We start from the raw sequence: 19,477 nt of genomic DNA on the forward strand, positions 1-19,477 counted from the left end.
TCCCGAGCATACTCAATAAGTTTCTCATCTTTCACATCATACGCTCCCTTCATCTGTTGTGCCACCAGCTGAGAGCCAGAAAAAATAAGTACCCGGGTAGCTCCCACATTCATGGCTGCTCGAAGTCCTGCCAACACAGCCTCATATTCTGCCTCATTGTTGGATGCTCGAAAATCCAACCTAACCGCTAATTTCACCTCCTCCCCAGCTGGTGAAATCAGTACCACCCCCACCCCGCTTCCCTCCTTCGAAGAGGAACCATCCACATATACTTTCTAAGGGTCCTCATTTTCTTGATGCACGGTCTCAGCCAGAAAATCGGCTAAGGCTTGTGCTTTGATAGATGTTCTTGGCTCATACTGGATGTCAAACTCTCCTAGCTCAGTAGTCCACTTGATCAAACGGCCAGACATATCCGAATGAGTTAGGATTCTGCCCAATGGACTGTTAGCGAGCACCACAATCGGATGAGATAGGAAGTAGGGCCTCAAGCGTCTTGCTGTCACTACCAAAGCCAAAGCCAATTTTTCCAACCCGGAGTATCGGATCTCTGCCCCTTTGAGTGCATGCGAAACATAGTACACCGGCTGCTGAACTGACCCATCTAGCTTAACAAGGACTGAACTTACAGCCCCTTCAGTGGCAGATAAATATACCCACAAAGGCTCACCCGCCGCCGGTTTGGCCAGGACATGAAGCTCGGCAAGGTACTCCTTCAATTCTGTGAAAGCCTTCTCGCAATCCGGACCCCACTCAAATTTTCTCGCTTTACGCAAGGTTCGGAAGAATGGTAAGCTTCGGTGGGCGGACCTCGAGATAAAGCGTGCCAGCGCAGCAATCCTACCTGTCAGCTGCTGAACATCTTTGGGTCCCTAGGGAGAGACCATATCTTGGATAGCTTGAACTTTCTCGGGGTTGGCCTCGATCCCTCTTTCTGTCACCATAGAACCCAGGAACTTCCCACTCCTCACCCCAAAAATACACTTCTGAGGATTCAACTTCAGCCTATAGGACCTGAGGGTGGAAAAGGTCTCCACTAAGTCAGGTATGAGCTGGGTTGAATCCTTAGACTTTACCATGATGTCGTCCACATACACTTCGACATTCCTTCCCAACTGCTCAGAAAAGACTCTATCCATCAATCGCTGATACGTGGCTCCGGCATTTTTGAGTCCAAAGGGCATGACCACGTAACAGAAAGTTCCTTCAGAGGTGATGAAACTCACTTTATCCTGATCTTCCACAGCCAAAGGGATTTGATGTTATCCTTGATAAGCGTCCAGCATGCACAAATACTGATGTCCAGCTGTGGAGTCGACCAACTGATCTATCCGAGGCAAAGGATAACAATCTTTAGGCCATGCCTTGTTGAGATCTCTGAAGTCCACACACATCCTCCACTTCCCTGAACTCTTCGGGACTAGGACAACATTCGATAGCCAAGTAGGGAATTGCACTTCTCGAATGTGCCCAGCCTCAAGCAATTCACTGACCCCTTTCTGTATAACTTTATCTTTCTCAGGCCCGAAATGTCTTTCTTCTGTTTTATTAGGCGAGCATTCGGCAAGATGTTCAACCGATGCTCCGCCACATCCGGGGACGTCCCAGTGAGCTCTTGAGCTGACCAAGCGAACACGCTGAGATTGGCCTGTAAGAAAGCAATGAGTTCCTCCCTAACCCTTAGGTCAAGGTCACGGGCTATTCTGAGCATTTTTTTCGGGTCCCAGCACTATGACCTCCGGTTCTTCCTCCATAACCTCCCAAAACTCCTTCCTCGCTACGAGCAACCCACTCCTCCCCCTTCTAATCATATTAACTTCCACCCGCGCCCTCTTCCCCTCCTCCTTCACCGTCCTTTCATAACACCGACGCGCGACCTTCTGGTCCCCGCACAAGACTCCCACTTCCTTCCCCACAAGAAACATCAACTTCTGATGATACGTGGAGGCTACGACTCTGAAATCCTTTAAGACTGGCCGCCCCAGGATTCCATTATATGACGAGGGGGTATCCACCACAGTAAATGTTATCATCTTTGTTACCCGCCGAGGGTCGCGCCCCAAAGATAGGGAAAGAGTAATTTGACCCAGCGGCGGAATGGCATGTCCCGTTAACCCATACAGAGGAGTGGAGACCGGATCAAACTCGAACCCTTCCACCTTCATCTGATCCAACGTGCTCTTGAACAATATATTTAAAAGCTCCCATTATCAATGAAGATCCTTGCCACATGGTAGTTTGCAATAGTGGCTGTCACCACCAAGGCATCGTTATGAGGAGCCACGATACCTCGAAGGTCTTCATGCCCGAAGCTGATGACAGGATCTTGGGGTAAGTCTGCACTCCTGGATATCTCAAAATTCTCCAACCTCCTCCCGTGTGCTTTCCGAGCTCGCCCAGAGTCTCCATCAGTAGCACACCCCGAGATCATGTGAATCATTCCTCTCGTGGGGTGGTTATCTTCATCTGCTCTCTTCCTCGGCTCGACAGGTTCCCGAGGAACATCCTGACCCCGCCCTTCTCTTCTCGGCTCTCCGACCCTCTGGTTGATCCAAGGAGGACCTCGACCTCGCCTAGGAGACGGGCGAGGTTTCGGTCGGTCCCCGAATGAGGATGCCTCTCGTTTGTCCGCCGGAGGCATCCTAACACCGCCCTCCGCTCTATGCGACTTCTCCCACCTTTCTTCTGGCTCCCTTACCTCCATTACCTTATCGCGATTCCTGTTCAGAGGAACATGTGATGAGAATTGTCCTCTACTTCTATTTTTTTCCTCCTCCTTCTCCCCTGAACCTCTCTTCCTACCTCCTCTCTCTCCCCCTTCCATCCTACTTCCCCCGGGCCGCTGCTCCATCCTTCTATACCATTGGGCATCCTCTAGATTTACATACTTCTCCGCCCGAGCCAGCAAGTCATCATAGGTCGACGGAGGTTTCATGACCAGTGATTTAAAAAACTCCCCTCCTCTCAAGCCTTGGGTGAAGGCACTTATCATGATGTCCGGGGTAGCCGATGGTATCTCCAGCGCTGCATTGTTAAAACGCTCGATAAATTCTCGCAAAGTCTCAGACTCCTGTTGTTTCATCACGAACAGGCTCAAATAATTTTTCTGGTGCCTCTTGTTGCTAGCGAATCGGTGCAAGAAAGCAGCTGAAAAGTCCTCAAAAGAACGTATGGAGTTGGGCTGCAGGGTGTTAAACCACTGTTGGGCTGACCTCACCAACGTGCCCAAAAACACCCTGCAATTCACTCCATCTGTATATTGGTGCAACAGAGCCGCATTTTCAAATCTCCCCAAGTGTTCCTCGGGGTCAGTCTGTCCGTCATACTCACCAATGTTAGATTGTCGGAAATTCGGAGGAAGCCCTTCCTCCAAGATCGCTAGTGAAAAAGGGCTTCCTCTCTTGGGTACCGGCGCTCTGCTTCCTACCTGCTCCCTCAACCTCCGTATCTCCTTCCACATCTCCCCCATCTCACTAATCTCCCCAGTTGGGAGGGGTTGCGTCTCCTCCACCCTGCTCTGGTGGACTTCAATATTTTCCTCACGTTCCTGACGGGCGGCATGTTCCCCTACAAACACAGACTCTTGATTCTTTTTCATGGCCTCATCCACTGTCCGGGCGATAAATTGGCCCAACTGCTCCAGGGTCAAGTTCCCCACGTTCTCATCGGGACGGGTTTGCTCGACCCTTGTCTCGTGAAGGGGCTGCTCGGTTCTTGTCTCTTGACGAGGTTGTTCCTGTCTCGTCTCAAGACGCGGTTGTTCATGTCTTGTCTCAAAATGAGACTGTTCGAGTCCCCTCTGAGGGCGCGATGATGCTGAGGTAGCCCTTCTACTTCCTTTCCTGCCTACCATCTCTACGTCTCAACTCAAGACTTCCCACAGCCGGCGCCAAGTGATACTCATGGGAAATTTCGGGTCCGATCCCAACGAGCGTCACAAGTTCAGACGTGGGCTTTAAGATTACCCTAAGCCTGAAATCAAGAATAAGACCGTTAGAAGGGGGCCAGGAGGGTGTCCTGGCGTAGCCCGTCCGACGCTCAAGTCAGAGACTGAGGATATATGGGGGGAGCAGCTAAGGGTGCTGCTGAAAACAATATAGTGAATGAATAATCATACGCTGAAACCTGGTATTTATAGGAGAATACCTGGACCTCTGATGGGCCCTTCACCTGTGGGCCTTAGATATGGGCCGGGAATTTGGGCCAGATCCCTTCACCTGTGGCCCTTCACCTGTTGGCCAGATCTTGATGGGCTCATCCAGGGGGTATCAATAAATAATTTAAAATAATGCAATTTCATAAATCATGCATCTCAAAAATCATTTTAAACTTGATTAAATAATTTAACAATTAAATAAATGCATGGATTTTATGTGTGCTGATTTTGGGCTCTACAGCATATGCATATGATCGTGGCCCACTCGTATTTGATGAAATTTGCAGACAAAATGGCAAGAAAACTGAAATAGGAGGAAGGTGTAAAAGCTAGAAAAAAAGCTGAGCGCTCAGGCGGTAGGACCTTACCGCTCGAGCGCGATTTGTGTTCTTTGAGAGACGAAAGACAGAGGAGTTGGCACTCGGGGGGTAGAATCTTACCGCTCGAGCGGGGTTCAATTTTGGAAAATTTTGTGCGCGAGATTTCTTTCCATCCGGGCAAGGTTTAACAATTTTGGGCCGAAAAATGGCATATGGGCGAGATTAGAGCAATGAAAGAAGTAACTTTCAGCAGCCACAAGAAGCTTGGCGGAGAGAAAAGGCTTAGAATTGAAGAATCTAGAGATTTCCGGGCACCGTTCTTCGCGTTTTTTCCTAGTCAAGTATTTCTAGTTTAAACATTGTTTTGCATACTTTTATCATGAATTCTAGATGCTAACTTTTCATATTTGTTGGAATTTAATGGGATTTTACCCGAAACCGTGTTTAGTTAATTTAACTCTCGAATTTTGGTTGATTCTTGATTATGCTATTGTTTTTCATTACTTTATTAAAGAGTAGCTAACTTTAATAATAATCTCATATTGCGAGTGAGTTCGAGAGAATAACTTGTGATAGGAACGAGTAGCATAGTCCGTAGATTTACAATTTGCATAGAAAAATAAAATCGGATACACGTTGATAGTCATAATCCAATATATCGAAAGCTAGGGGATTTCATAGACCGCATGCAATTCACCCTTGATAAATAATCAAAGAGATTTAATTACTTCACTGTGTTGAATTAGTTTGGCATACCTCGAGAGAGCATGTTCAATTGGTTAGGAAATCCTGTCAAAAGCGTGGATCATTGTCGAATTGAATGAATTAAATTACTGATGGGTAGGTGAACCGAGATTTTCAATGTAATTGAATCCTTAATTGATCATCTTAGCTTATTCATTTCATCATCTCCTCGATGAATCATTTAGTAATTGTTTACTTAATCATTCTAGTAGTCAGTAATCATTCAAATCATCGTTGCTAAAAGTTTAATAGTTGGAAATAATATTTGTGAAATACAGTCTCTGGAGGAACGATACTCGTACTCGTGTACACAATATTATTACTTGACATCGTTTACTTGCAATTATATCGAGCTTGAATTTTATTGACTTTTTACTGAGGATCTCACAGTGCAAGTTTTGCTCGATCAAGTACATCCATAAAGGTCTTGATCGGGTCACGCTAGTCTTACATGCATAAAGGTCCTGATCGGCCACTAATTTTAATGAAATATATTGACCACAATTAAATTATATTATAGGCTTTGATAAAATAATGTAACAAAGAGATGTTTATAGAGCAGAATGATACCCCATGGATGAGCCCATCAAGATCCGGCCCATATTTAGGGCCCACAGGTGAAGGGCCCATTAGAAGTCCAGGTATTCTCCTATAAATACCAGGTTTGAGCGTACGGTTATTTCATTCACTATATTGTTTTCAGCAGCACCCTTAGCTACTCCCCTCATATATCCTCAGTCTCTGACTTGAGCGTCGGAGGGGCTACGCCAGGACACCCTCCTGGCCCCCTTCTAACGGTCTTATTCTTGATTTCAGGCTCAGGGTGATCTTAAAGCCCACGTCTGAACTAGTGACGCTCGTTGGGATCGGACCCGAAATTTCCCGTGAGCATCACTTGGCGCCGTCTGTGGGAAAACTTGAGTTGAGACGTAGAGATGGTAGGCAGGAAAGGAAGTAGAAGAGCTACCTCAGCATCATCGCGTCCTCAGAGGGGACCCGAACAGTCTCATGTTGAGACAAGACATGAACAACCGCGTCTTGAGACGAGACAGGAACAACCTCGTCAAGAGACAAGACCCGTCCCAATGAGAACGTGGGGAACTTGACCCTGGAGCAGTTGGGCCAATTTATCACCCGGACAGTGGATGAGGCCATGAAAAGGAATCAAGAGTCTGTGTTTGTAGAGGAACAGGCCGCTCGTCAGGAACGTGAGGAAAATGTTGAAGTCCACCAGAGCAGGGTGGAGGAGACGCAACCCCTCCCAACTGGGGAGATTAGTGAGATGGGGGAGATGTGGAAAGAGATAAGGAGGTTGAGGGAGCAGGTAGGAAGCAGAGCGTCGGTATCCAAGAGAAGAAGCCCTTTTTCACTAGCCATCTTGGAGGAAGGGCTTCCTCCGAATTTCCGACGATCTAAGATTGGTGAGTATGACGGACATACTGACCCCGAGGAACACTTGGGGAGATTTGAGAATGCGGCTTTGTTGCACCAATATTCAGATGGAGTCAGGTGCAGGGAGTTTCTAGGCACGTTGGTGAGGTCAGCCCAGCAATGGTTTAATACCCTGCAGCCCAACTCTATACAGTCTTTTGAGGATTTTGCTACAGCTTTCTTGCACCGATTTGCCAGCAGCAAGAGGCATCAGAAAAATTATTTGAGCTTGTTTGTGATGAAACAGCAAGAGGCTGAAACTTTGCGAGAATTTTTCCAGCGTTTCAACAGTGCAGCGCTGGAGATACCAGCGGCTACCCCCCACATCATGATAAGTGCTTTTACCCAAGGGCTGAGGGGGGGAGAATTTTTCAAGTAGTTGGTCAAGAAACCTCCGTCGAGCTATGATGATTTGTTGGCTCGGGCGGAAAAATATGTGAATCTAGAGGATGCTCAGCGGTACAAGAGGATGGAGCAGCAGCCTGGGGGAGGAAGAGTTGAGGGGACGGAGAGAGGAGGAAGGAAGAGGGGTGCGGGCGAAAGGGAGGAGGACAAAACTAGAGGTAGAAGACCATTCTCCTCACATGTTCCTCTGAACAGGAATCAGGATAAAGTGATGGAGGTAAGGGAATCAGGGGAGAAGGGGGAGAAGTCGCAGAGGGTGGAGAGCAGTACTAGGCTTCCACCGCTGGGCAGGCAAGAAAGATCTTCATCCAGGGATGAACCGAGATCTCGTTCATCATCTAGACGAGGTCGAGGCCCTCCCTGGATAAATCAGAGGGTTGGAGAATGGAGGAGAGAAGATCGAAATCAAGATGTCCCTCGGGAACCCGTCGAGCCGAGGAGGGGAAGGAATGAGGACAACCACCCCACGAGAGGAATGATTCATATGATATCGGGGGGTGCTACTGATGGAGATTCCGGGCGAACTCGGAAGGCGCATGGAAGAAGGTTGGAGAGCTTTGAAATATCTAGGGGTGCAGACTTACCCCAGGATCCGGTCATCAGTTTTGGGCTGGAAGACCTCCGAGGCGTTGTGGCTCCACATAACGATGCCTTGGTGGTGACAGCAACCGTTGCCAATTACGATGTGGCACGAATCTTTATTGATAATGGAAGCTCATTGAATATCTTGTTCAAGAGCACTCTGGATCAGATGAAGGTGGAGGGATTTGAGTTCGAGCCGATCTCCACTCCTCTATATGGGTTTGCAGGACATGCCATCCCGCCGTTGGGTCAGATTGTCCTTCCTCTATCTTTGGGACATGAGCCTCGGCGGGTAACGAAGATGACAACATTTACAGTGGTGGACACCCCATCGGCTTATAATAGAATTCTGGAGCGACCAGCCCTAAAAGATTTCAGAGCTGTAGCGTCCACGTATCATCAGAAGTTGAAGTTTCCTGTAGGGAAGGAGGTTGGAGTCTTATGCGGGGACCAGAGGGTCGCGCGTTAGTGTTATTAGGGGATAGTGAAAGAAGAGGGGAAGAGGGCGCGTGTGGAGGTCAATATGATCAGAAGGGGGTGAAGCGGGTTGCCCGTAGTAGTGAGGGAGGTTCATGAGGTGATGGATGAGAAGCCGGAGATCGTGGCATTGGGGCCCGATAAGAAGACGCTAAGGATAGCCCCTGACCTTGACCCAGAGATCAGGGATGAACTCATTACTTGTTTACATGCTAATCTCAGCGGGTTCGCTTGGTCAGCCCAAGAGCTCACAGGGACGAGCCCAGATGTAGCAGAACACCGATTAAACATTTTACAAAATTCTCGTCCCGTGAAGCAGAAGAAAAGACACTTCGGGCCCGAGAAAGATATAGTTATAAAAAAGGAGGTGGGAGAGTTGCTCAATGCTGGGCACATTCGAGAGGTACAGTTTCCTAATTGGCTCTCGAATGTCGTTCTTGTTCCGAAGAGTTCAGGGAAGTGGAGGATGTGTGTGGACTTCAGAGATCTCAACAAGGCATGTCCTAAAGATTGTTATCCTTTGCCTCGGATAGATCAGTTGGTGGACTCCATAGCTTGACATCAGTATTTGTGCATGTTGGACGCTTATCAAGGGTACCATCAGATTCCCTTGGCTGTGGAGGATCAAGATAAAGTAAGTTTCATCACCTCTGAAGGAACTTTCTGTTACGTGGTCATGCCCTTCGAACTCAAAAATGCCGGAGCCACGTATCAACGATTGATGGATAGAGTCTTTTTTAAGCAGGTGGGAAGGAATGTCGAAGTGTATGTGGACGACATCATGGTAAAATCAAAAGACTCAGCCCAGCTCATACCGGATTTGGTGGAAACCTTTGCCACCCTCAGATCCTACGGGCTGAAGCTGAATCCTCAAAAGTGTATCTTCGGGGTGAGGAGTTGAAAGTTTTTGGGTTATATGGTGACAGAGAGAGGGATTGAGGCTAACCCCGCGAAGGTTCGAGCTATCCATGACATGGTTTCTCCCCGAGGACCGAATGATGTGCAGAAGTTGACGGGGAGGATCGCAGCGTTGGCGAGGGTTATCTCGAGGTCTGCTCACAGAAGCTTACCGTTCTTCCGGACTTTGCGGAAGGCGAAAAAATTTGAATGGGGTCCGGATTGCGAGAAGGCTTTCACAGAATTGAAGGAATATCTTGCCAAGCTTCCTTTCCTGGCCAAGCCGGCAGCTGGTGAACCTTTGTGGGTATATTTATCTGCCACTGAAGGAGCTGTGAGTTCGGTCCTTGTCAAGCTAGATGGATCCGTTCAACAGCCGGTTTACTATGTTTCGCATGCTCTCAAAGGGGCAGATATCAGATACTCAGGGTTGGAAAAATTGGCTTTGGCTTTGGTGATGACAGCAAGACGTTTGAGGCCATATTTCCTATCTCATCCAATTGTGGTACTCACCAACAGTCCATTGGGGAAGATCTTAACTCATTCAGATATGTCTGGTCGTTTGGTCAAGTGGACTACTGAACTGGGAGAGTATGACATCCAGTATGAGCCGATAACAGCTATTAAAGCACAAGCCTTAGCCGATTTTCTGGCTGAGACCGTGCATCAAGAAAATGAGGACCCTGGGAAAGTATACGTGGATGGTTCATCTTCGAAGGAGGGAAGTGGGGAGGGAGTGGTACTGATTTCACCGGCTGGGGAGGAGGTGAAGTTCGCGGTAAGGTTGGACTTTCGAGCATCCAACAATGAGGCAGAGTATGAAGCTGTGTTGGCAGGACTTCGAGCAGCCAGAAACGTGGGAGCTACCCGGGTACTTATTTTTTCTGACTCACAGCTGGTAGCACAACAGATGAAGGGAATGTATGATGTGAAAGATGAAAAACTTATTGAGTATGCTCAAGAAGTGGACAGAGTCAGAGAAAAATTTGTAGAGATTACATTTGAACAGATTCCCAGGAAATAAAATGAAAAGGCGGATACTCTAGCCAAAATGGCTGGAACACTGGGAAGTTGGAAGACTAGAGATGTGGTATCCAAGTTGAACTCACACCTTACACGAGTTCACCCGCAGTTGAACAGGAGGAGGAGGATTGGAGGACTAGCATAATTGATTACCTGAAAGAGGGAAAGCTTCCTGATAACCCTCGCGAAGCTCGTAAGTTGAAGACAAAATGTTCGCGTTATGTGATGATCGGAGAAGTGTTATATAGAACGTCTTTCGCAGGGTCGCTTCTTCGATGCTTGAGTTATCAAGAGGCTGATTATGTACTCCGAGAAGTTCATGAGGGGTGCTGTGGAAATCACTTGGGGGCTTATGCGTTGGCAAGGAAGGTGTTGCTAGCCGGTTATTCTTGGCCCTCAGTGCTGCATGATGCTCAAGAGATAGTGATATCTTGTGATAGTTGTCAACATCATGCCCGGTTGCATCACCGGCCGACCGCGATGATGAAGGCTATCACGGCCGCTTGTCCTTTTGACCAGTGGGGAATGGATATTGTGGGGTCTTTTCCTATAGCTCCTGCTCAGAAAAAGTTCTTATTGGTGGCAGTTGACTATTTCTCGAAATGGGCGGAAGCAGAGCCGTTTGCAAGAATCACTGAGAGTGACGTTCTGAAATTCTTATGGAAGAATATAGTGTGCAGATATGGGGTGCCTAGAAGATTGATATCTGATAATGGGAGACAGTTCCAAGGGGCTAAGATCCAAGCTTGGTGTAAAGAGATGAAGATCCAACAAGTCTTTACATCTGTAGCTTACCCGCAGAGTAATGGGCAGGTGGAGGTGACTAATCGGACGCTGGTGCAGGGTCTGAAAGTTCGACTTGGCAATGCTAAGGGAAATTGGGTTGATGAGCTACCAAGTGTCTTATGGGCATACCGAACCACCCCAAGGGAAGGAACCAAAGAAACTCCTTTCAGTTTGGTCTATGGTAATGAGGCAGTGCTCCCAGCTGAGATTGGGTTGTAATCAGCAAGAATAATGTTTTATAATTGGAGGGTCGTTCAGAGAAACTTCCAGGTAGGTGACTTGGTCCTGAGGAAGGTGCCAGAAGAGCAGAGAGGAAAGTTGGACCCAAAGCGGGAGGGTCCCTTCAAAGTGATCGAGAGGCTGAGCTCTAGAGCCTATTACTTGGAGAATGCACAAGGCAAGGCTTTGAAGAGGCCTTGGAATGCTTATCACCTTAGGAAGTATTATTCTTGATTCTATCGTTGATGTATTTTATTTTCTGAATTTTCCTATGTAATCTGTTGGAATTCAATAAAATCAAGTTCTTCTTTTCAATTCATGAAAGTTGTTGCATTGTGAGGGTGAGAAAAATTAAATTTTCCTACTAAGGCATCGCCTAGTAAAGGAGCAGAGTTGGGGCAGGAGAAAAGTCAAATTTTCCTACTAAGGCATCGCCTAGTAGAGGAGTAGCGTGGATGAGAAAAATTACATTTTCCTACTAAGGCATGGCCTAGTAGAGGAGCAAAGTGCAGGAGAAAAATTAAATTTTCCTACTAAGCCATCGCCTAGTAGAGGAGCAGAGTTGGGGCCGGAGAAAATTTAAATTTTCCTACTAAGGGATCGCCTAGTATAGGAGTAGCGTGGGTGAGAAAAATTAAATTTTCCTACTAAGGCATGGCCAAGTAGAGGAGCAAAGTGCAGGAGAAAAAGTAAATTTTCCTACTAAGACATAGCCTAGTAGAGAAGTAGAGTTGGGGCAGGAGAAAACTTATATTTTCCTACTAAGGCATCGTCTAGTAGAGGAGCAGCGTGGATGAGAAAAATTAAATTTTCCTACGAAGGCATCGCCTAGTAGAGGAGTAGCGTGGGTGAGAAAAATTAAATTTTCCTACTAAGGCATCGTCTAGTAGAGGAGTAGCGTGGATGAGAAAAATTAAAATTTTCTACTAAGGGATCGCCTAGTAGAGGAGCAGAGTTGGGGCCGGAGAAAAGTTAAATTTTTCTACTAAGGCATCGCCTAGTAGAGGAGAAGCGTGGAGGAGAAAAATTTCTCTTTTCCTGCTAAATTATCACCTAGCAAAGGAATTAGAGGGTGAGGGTGTTGAATTTTTATTTTCCTGCTAATGCATCGCCTAGCAGAGGAGTTAGAAGGTGTGGGTGTTGAATTTCTCTTTTCCCGCTAAGGTATCACCTAGGAGGGGAGTTGGGAGGTGAGGGTGTTGAATTGTTAGTTTCCTGCTAATGCATCGCCTAGCAGAGGAGAAGCGTGGAGGAGAAAACTTTCTCTTTTCCTGCTAATGTATCGCCTAGCAGAGGAGAAGCGTGGAGGAGAAAAATTTCTCTTTTCCTGCGAAGGTATCACCTAGCGGAGGAGTTAGGGGGTGGGGTGTGGAATTTTTACTTACCTGCTAAGGTGTCACCTAGCAGAGGAGTTTGAAGGTGTGGGTGTTGACTTTCTATTTTCCTGCTAAGGTATCACCTAGCAGAGTAGTTAGAAGGTGTGGGTGTTGAATTTCTCTTTTCCTGCTAAGGTATCACCTAGCAGATGAGTTAGAGGGTGAGAGTGTTGAATTTTTATTTTCCTGCTAAGGTATCACCTAGCAGAGGGTGGAGGTGTTGAATTTCTCTTTTCTTGCTAAGGCATCGCCTAGCAGAGGAGTTAGGGGGTGGGGTGTTGAATTTTTATTTTCCTTTTAAGACCTCGCCCAGCAGAGGAGTTAGAGAGCGAGGGCGTTGAATTTTTATTTTCATACTAAGACATCGCATAGCAGAAGAGTTCGCACTCTGCCGATTTTATTCACCTTAGTGATTTGAAAGCATCAAAAATAAATTCGGAAGAAGCAGTGAATGCAAATACAGAATACTCAATGTTGCATAAAGCGAGTTCGTACATGCCAAAAGTGCACAAAAGGAAATAACCAAATGTAAACATCGCAAATGTTGCATAGTACTACGGAAAGTAAAGCAGTGCAGAAAATAACAGATTATGGCCCGAAGGCATACAATGTTTGCGTAAATAAAAAATGACGTAAGTAAAAGAGCTCGGTCTAAGAATCGGGGGGGAGACTCGCTATGAAACCCTCAATGTCGATGAAGTCAGTAGGTGCACCTGGCGGAGGATAGCCCTGGGCCTTGAAGAGGTCGACTGCACCCTCGAAACCCACCTCCAAGTAGTGAAAAGCTTTAGAGGCGCAGATCTCATTGAACTCCTCTGACTTGAGGAATTCTTCCTTGAATGAAGAGGCTTCGGAAGCGTGTTGCGCCTTGGCATCCTTGAGGTCCCTACGGATTTGTGATGCTTTAGCTAGAGCATTCTTTAACTCTTCCTTCAGCCTCTGGTTCTCCTTTACGTGATCCTCTGTCAGTCGCTGAAACTCATGTTTCTCTTTCAGAAATTCTTGTTTCTCCTTTAGAAGCTCGTCGCCTCGAGCTTGGGACTCCGAAAGCTCCTTAGCGTGTGTCGCTTTCATCTCGTCAATAGTAGCCTGGAGCTGTTCGCGGAGAGCCTTGCCCTCGCGTAAGTCTTGGCAGGCGATGGACCTGATATCATTGGTGCGCTCCACCAGCTCCCCGGTGTACATCATGCCCTGAATAAGATAGATAAGAGTGAAAAGACGACAAGAATATCAAACATATATTGGACATCAATCTAAGGACTAGAAGGAGAAATATACCTCAGTGATACTGCTACATGTCCGGCGAGTGAGTTCAGACCACCCCAGTGAACTCATGAACACTGAATCTGCGTCAGAAGGAAGCTGATACATTATCTTCTGAGCTAGAGGAGGAGGACCCCGCCCCACGATGGCCGAATCCGAGGTGTACAGAGGATATACTCCCGACTCAGGGGGAGGCCCCTCATCTGACTCGGACCCTTCTGGAGAGGAGACCGATACAACGGAGATCTCAGAAATCTTGCGCTTACCATGCTGTGGGACTGACGGGCTAGGATCAGTGGATGCTTTCGTCTTACCAGGTGGAGGAAGGGACTTGGCTAGAGGAGGTGGAGAGGAGGCTCGCTTTGGGGCGGAGGAGGAGGAGCCTGCCTTCTTCTTTACAGCAGTAGGGGACTAACAGGTCGCTTCGCAGTAGTAGAGCAAGAGCCTATCTTCTTCTTCTCAGCATCACAACAGTCTCCCTTTGTGCCCATTGTGACAGCTGGAACAACCGACTTCTGGGGAGCGGATGATGAACTCCCAGCCTTCTTTTTCGCAATCTCGCGAAACAATGCAGCATTCATGACTCTAACACCTGCAAATAAAAACAGTGAACTGAATGAGAATATTGTCAAAAAACGCAATAAGCAAAAGAGAGACAGAAAGGGTGAAGAGATGAGAATATCTACCGGCGTCCTCCTTTAGCTTAATTTTCGCGGGACTTAACCCACCATGACACAGGAGATCTTCAGATAGAAGTTGGGGAATGCTAAAGCATCGGTCTTCTAATGCACTCATTATCTCCAGATATTCCTTATCCTTCTTGTAATCCTTGGAAAGTTCAGGCTTTGTAAATTAGGGTACCCATCGGTATAACAAGTCAATTCTGTGGGTGGCTGGATATAGAAGAAGTATTTTTTCCAGTCCTTAACATGACTAGGAGCCCCCTCGAAAAGCTGATGGCTAGACCGAGAAGTCACATAAAAAGGTCCTTCTTTGGATCTGGACAGAACTAAGAAGTAGGAGAAAGTGGTGCATTTCAAAGGGAGATCTAGGGCCCGGAATAACACAGCGAAACAGCTTATCAAACGGAAGGCATTGGGCGTGAGTAAACCTAAATGCACCTGATAGTACTTGCTCAGTTCTTGAAAGAAATCGCACAAGGGGAAGCGGAGACCCGCATCAAAATGATGCTGAAAGAAGGTATAATAGCCCTTAGGGGCTAGATAAGGCCGGTCCTCTGGACTAGGAATAATGATCTGATGGGAAGAAGGAATGTGTCACAGAGTCTTAAGTTTTGACTCGCTACCAGGAGGGATACGGGATGACAAATGACCGTACCATAAGTTATCTGCTTCAGATATGTTCATTTGTTGGGCCACGTGACGAACTTCCTTACCAGGACGATTGTGGGTGTTGACTTCCTCCTCATGGGAATCGAGGGTAAATTCAGGATCAGCTAGGGAAGTCCTACTCTGGCTAGACTCACTAGACTCACTAGACCCGCTAGACCTATCGGAGCCACTCGAGGAACTGAACTCGGAATCGGAAGAAGACATAAGTGTTAAGGGCAGTCAAACAGGAAAAAGAGAAAACTGACCCGGAGGAGGCGTGCAAAAATACCCAAAAGATAGATCCGCAAGGATGTCCGCGCGGTAATCGTGCTCGCTCCGGCGAGCGTGTGCGCGCTCCGGCGAGGCGAGCGTGTGCGCGCTCCGGCGAGGGCGAGCGTGGGCGCGGCAGGGGCGAACGTTTGCGCGCCCCGGCAGGGGCGAGCGCGGGCGCTGCGGCGAGGGCGAGTTTGTGTGCGGCAGGGGCGAGCGTGGGCTCGGCCGCTGCGGCGAGGGCGAGCGTGTGCATGCTGCGGCGAGGGCGAACGTGCCCACGGCAGGGGCGAGCGCGGGCGCTGCGGCGAGGGCGAGCGTGCGCGCGGGTGTGAACGCTGGGGTGCACTACGGAGCGGCTAGCGTGCGCGCGACTGGGGAGAGCGCGGGCGCTGCGGCGGGGCGAGCTTGGGCGCGGAGGCGCGCTGCTGCGGGGCGAGCCTGGCCGCGCGAAGGCGAGCGGGTGCACAGGGGCGCGCGAAGGTGAGCGGGTGCACAGGGGCGCGCTGCGGTGGGGCAAGCCTGGGCGTGCGAAGGCGAGCGTGTGCATGGGGGCGCGCTGCGGCTAGGCGAGCTGTGGTGCGCGAGGGCGAGCGTGGGCGAGGGCGCAGCGAGAACAGCTCGGACGCGACGTGCGTGAGTGTGTGGTGTGGTGGCTTGCGCAGGCTGGGGAGAGCTAATGAATGAATTGCGAGGAAATTGAGTAGGGGAGAAGTGAGAATGAAATAAGGAGGTGACCTGTATTTATAGGGGAAACACGAACCAAATCTTTCCTTTCAGAACAGGATTGCGGTTTGATATCTTTCTTTTCAGTACAAGATCACGATTTGATTTGTCTCCAACTCTTCTGAACAGGATTGCGGTCAGGTCGATCCCCGTAATTTTCGCAGTGGTAACATCGTTCGTTAACGACAAACGAAATTAATTTATCTGGCATGGTACGTCCTCATCGCCGATAAACCAAGGACAACACAATTAATCGAACTTTGAACCTACGATTCAGTTTGACTCGGGAGGGGGAGACTGGTGATACCCCATGGATGAGCCCATCAAGATCCGGCCCATATTTAGGGCCCACAGGTGAAGGGCCCATGAGAAGCCCAGGTATTCTCCTATAAATACCAGGTTTGAGCGTACGGTTATTTCATTCACTATATTGTTTTCAGCAGCACCCTTAGCTGCTCGCCTCATATATCCTCAGTCTCTGACTTGAGCGTCGGAGGGGCTACGCCAGGACACCCTCCTGGCCCCCTTCTAACAGTCTTATTCTTGATTTCAGGCTCAGGGTGATCTTAAAGCCCACGTCTGAACTAGTGACGCTCGTTGGGATTGGACCCGAAATTTCCCGTGAACATCACAGAAGATTTGAGTTAATACTTTCTTCTTGATGAATCAAATTGACCCGTGGTATACAGAGGCGTGTTTGAAGTGGCTGTTGCCCTTATTACAAATTTGCTAGCTAACACGTTAGAAACCTTATATATACTGCAAGATGAGTAATGTTTAAAATAATTATTTAGCCTTTTCTAGTCATACTATACATCATTTTATTTTCTATATTTGAGTCTATATTCCACGACTTTAATCTTCAAACATTCACTAACGGAAAACAAATCAAAAACAACCATGTAAAAAGAAAAAACAAATTGAAAAATAACTTGCTTTTGAGGGCCAAATTTTAAAATTGCTTTCGGCCCAAAAATTCTCAAGTGCGGTCCTATCCATAAATACGATTTATTATATCAGTTGGAATGAGTTGGAATTTTAAAAGGCAAAACTTGTAGTTTTACAAAATTTATATTTATATATGCATATGATACTCACGGGAAATTTCGGGTCCCATCCCAACGAGCGTCACTAGTTCAGACGTGGGCTTTAAGATCACCCTGAACCTGAAATCAAGAATAGGACCGTTAGTGTAGAGGCCTAAAAATCCTTACTTGAAAATTTGCGGAAAATTTAAAATTTTTCTTTTAAAATAAATGGAGTGCCTCATTCATACCAAAAACTGATAAAATATTTAACGTTCAAAACAGCAGCGGAAGAAATTATTACTTGCCAAAATAACAAGTTAAAGTATTCAATAACTAATAAAATATTTGAGCATCAAAATGGCAAGTGCTGAAACTGAGGTCCTCGGGTGCCACTACTGCCGACTCGAGCTAGCTCACTGGTCCCCGCCCTCGATCCCGACATCATCAGTACCTACAACAATCAAGTCTAGTGAGTCTAAAGACTCAACATGCATATATCGTAAATAACGAGTAAATATAGTAAAATTGCATGGGAGTAAAATTTCATGTCATGAGGCATATCGTAAAATGTCGTGTCATGATTAATTATAATACGTGCATAGCTGAACTGAAAATCATAGTGAAACTGTTTGCTCCTTGGAGCCCTGTACTGAAATAGCATATAATAATTTTCTGTGAGATTATGGTCTACGCAAGTGGTCCCTGAACTGAACTGAACTGAGCTGACCGATACTGGTGACCGGACCGATACTGGGGATCGGATTTACGTCTGATCAGACTACTGCCACAGTACTGGGTGAAACAACTGAACTGACCGGTAACTGGTGACCGGGCCGATACTGGGGACCGGACTTAAGCATGATAGTAAAGTGACCACAAGCAATATCGCATAAATCTCAAAATTTGTATTTTTGCACGTAATATAATTAAATAACTGAATTAAATATCCTGTACCCATTTTACTGCTTGGATTGGATCGCTCCCAGGCTCGCTGCAACCTAAATATGCCATGAAAAATATGCAATAGATTTATGGGACCAAACTATACAATAACCTTAAAAAATGTGACAATTACGCCTACCGACTTCGTATTAAATCATGACTCCGAGCCAACCCGAACCAACACTGAACCATCATGTAGTCATGATTAAAATACGTCTAAAATGATCAAATAATGCTCCTAAAATGGTGAGGGCCGAAATCTAGGTGAATGGAGGCCAAAACATGAAACGCTCTTTCGAGAGTCAATTTGGCACATCGCACCGTAAATTCTCGTACGACCTCAAAAATGATCCGAATCACGAACGGTCAAAAACATGACCTTCCTAACTCGATGAGGCACTGTCCAGTCCAAGGCCATGGGCTAAAAGCCAACCAAGAACCCGGAACACGCCTCTGAACCGCGACGTCGCTTGCTGTCAAAAAAAAATACAGCAGCAGCGTCTTGATTCCTTGCGTCGTTTGCAAGACTTTTGGCCATTGGGGCTTGAACCACCGACCAGAGCCTCTCAACAACATCCCAAGGAATGATTTGAACCATGGCTAAGGGCCCTAGGCCAGCCACAATTCGCATCACACCAGCAACAACCGAAACGTTCCAACCGAGAACCAATTCTGCGCGTCGGGGCATTGTTCTTGTTTAGCTGTCACCGATCGTTCGAGTGGCCATTTAATTGACCAAGACACGATCTAGACATCTAGGGGCATGGTATGAACCGTGGCTAAGGGCCATAGGCCAACCAAGATCCACACCATTCCACAAAAGTCGAAACACACATGCTGTCAAAAATGATAAGCCGAAGGGTGCAGGGGCTGTTCTTGAGTATTTTGTAAAAACCGATTAACCAGGGACCAAGCCACCAAAAGGGCAACTTAGTCACGTCTTAGACATGCTAGGGAAGTGATCCAACCATGGCTATAAGCCCTTAGGGCAGCCAAGATCAGATTCATTTCCCTTTGACAGCAACATGAGAAAATCGAAACTCAATATGGCAAGAATGGGAAGCTGCTGTCATTTCTCGTTTCCAGCGGGTGTGGGGCTCGAATGAATGAACCAAAGTGATCCTAATACATCCTATTACATGTCTATAAGTCGCCTTGGGAGCCTGGAATCGAACCAATACCTGAAACCATCAAAACAAATGAAACCGTGAAGAGCATCATGAAGCCCGAAAATCTGCATCTTTTATTTTCTGAAAATTCTTGATAGATTTCGGTTTTTGCATGGAAATGATGATCATGTAATGTTAAATAATGATAATAGGACTTGATTGAAGAGTCAAGGAAGAACATATGCATGCCTGGTTTCGTTTGAACGAAAAAACGAAAGAATGAAACGATACGGCGCGGAGGAGGTGGAGCACTTTCTTTTCTTGCTTCCTTGCTTTCGATTTTTCTCTCTTGTTTTTCCCCTAGGACCTCACGATTTTTAGCTCTGAAATAC

General features: G+C 47.1%; 1 protein-coding gene and 1 pseudogene across 2 annotated transcripts; both read right to left on the reverse strand.

The window, feature by feature from the left end:
• Positions 1 to 265: 265 nt before the first annotated feature.
• Positions 266 to 19,477, reverse strand: part of LOC140988387 (uncharacterized) — a 119,238-nt pseudogene continuing 100,026 nt past the window's right edge.
• On the reverse strand, positions 12,906 to 15,290 carry LOC140988865 (uncharacterized). 2 transcript variants are annotated; one of them, XM_073457940.1, is made up of 3 exons: positions 14,366 to 15,290; positions 13,695 to 14,271; positions 12,906 to 13,607 (listed from the first exon to the last, which is right to left on the reverse strand). In XM_073457940.1, exons 2-3 carry the CDS (start codon positions 13,785 to 13,787, stop codon positions 13,068 to 13,070), a joined length of 633 nt encoding a protein of 210 aa, XP_073314041.1. In that variant the 5' UTR covers positions 13,788 to 14,271; positions 14,366 to 15,290; the 3' UTR covers positions 12,906 to 13,067. The 2 variants fall into 2 exon arrangements, with proteins under 2 accessions (XP_073314041.1, XP_073314042.1); XM_073457941.1 differs by having other exon boundaries at positions 13,695 to 15,290.

The sequence above is a fragment of the Primulina huaijiensis genome, chromosome 11 (genome assembly GCF_012295235.1).
Source record: "Primulina huaijiensis isolate GDHJ02 chromosome 11, ASM1229523v2, whole genome shotgun sequence".
Taxonomy (NCBI): Eukaryota; Viridiplantae; Streptophyta; class Magnoliopsida; order Lamiales; family Gesneriaceae; genus Primulina; species Primulina huaijiensis.

Excerpts from the sequence above, each read along its gene's own strand:
- LOC140988865 (XM_073457940.1), bottom strand. The coding sequence starts at position 13,787 with ATGTATCAGCTTCCTTCTGACGCAGATTCAGTGTTCATGAGTTCACTG. Across the intron at positions 13,608-13,694 it reads CATGTAGCAGTATCACTGAG|GGCATGATGTACACCGGGGA; the intron begins GTATATTTCTCC and ends TATCTTATTCAG.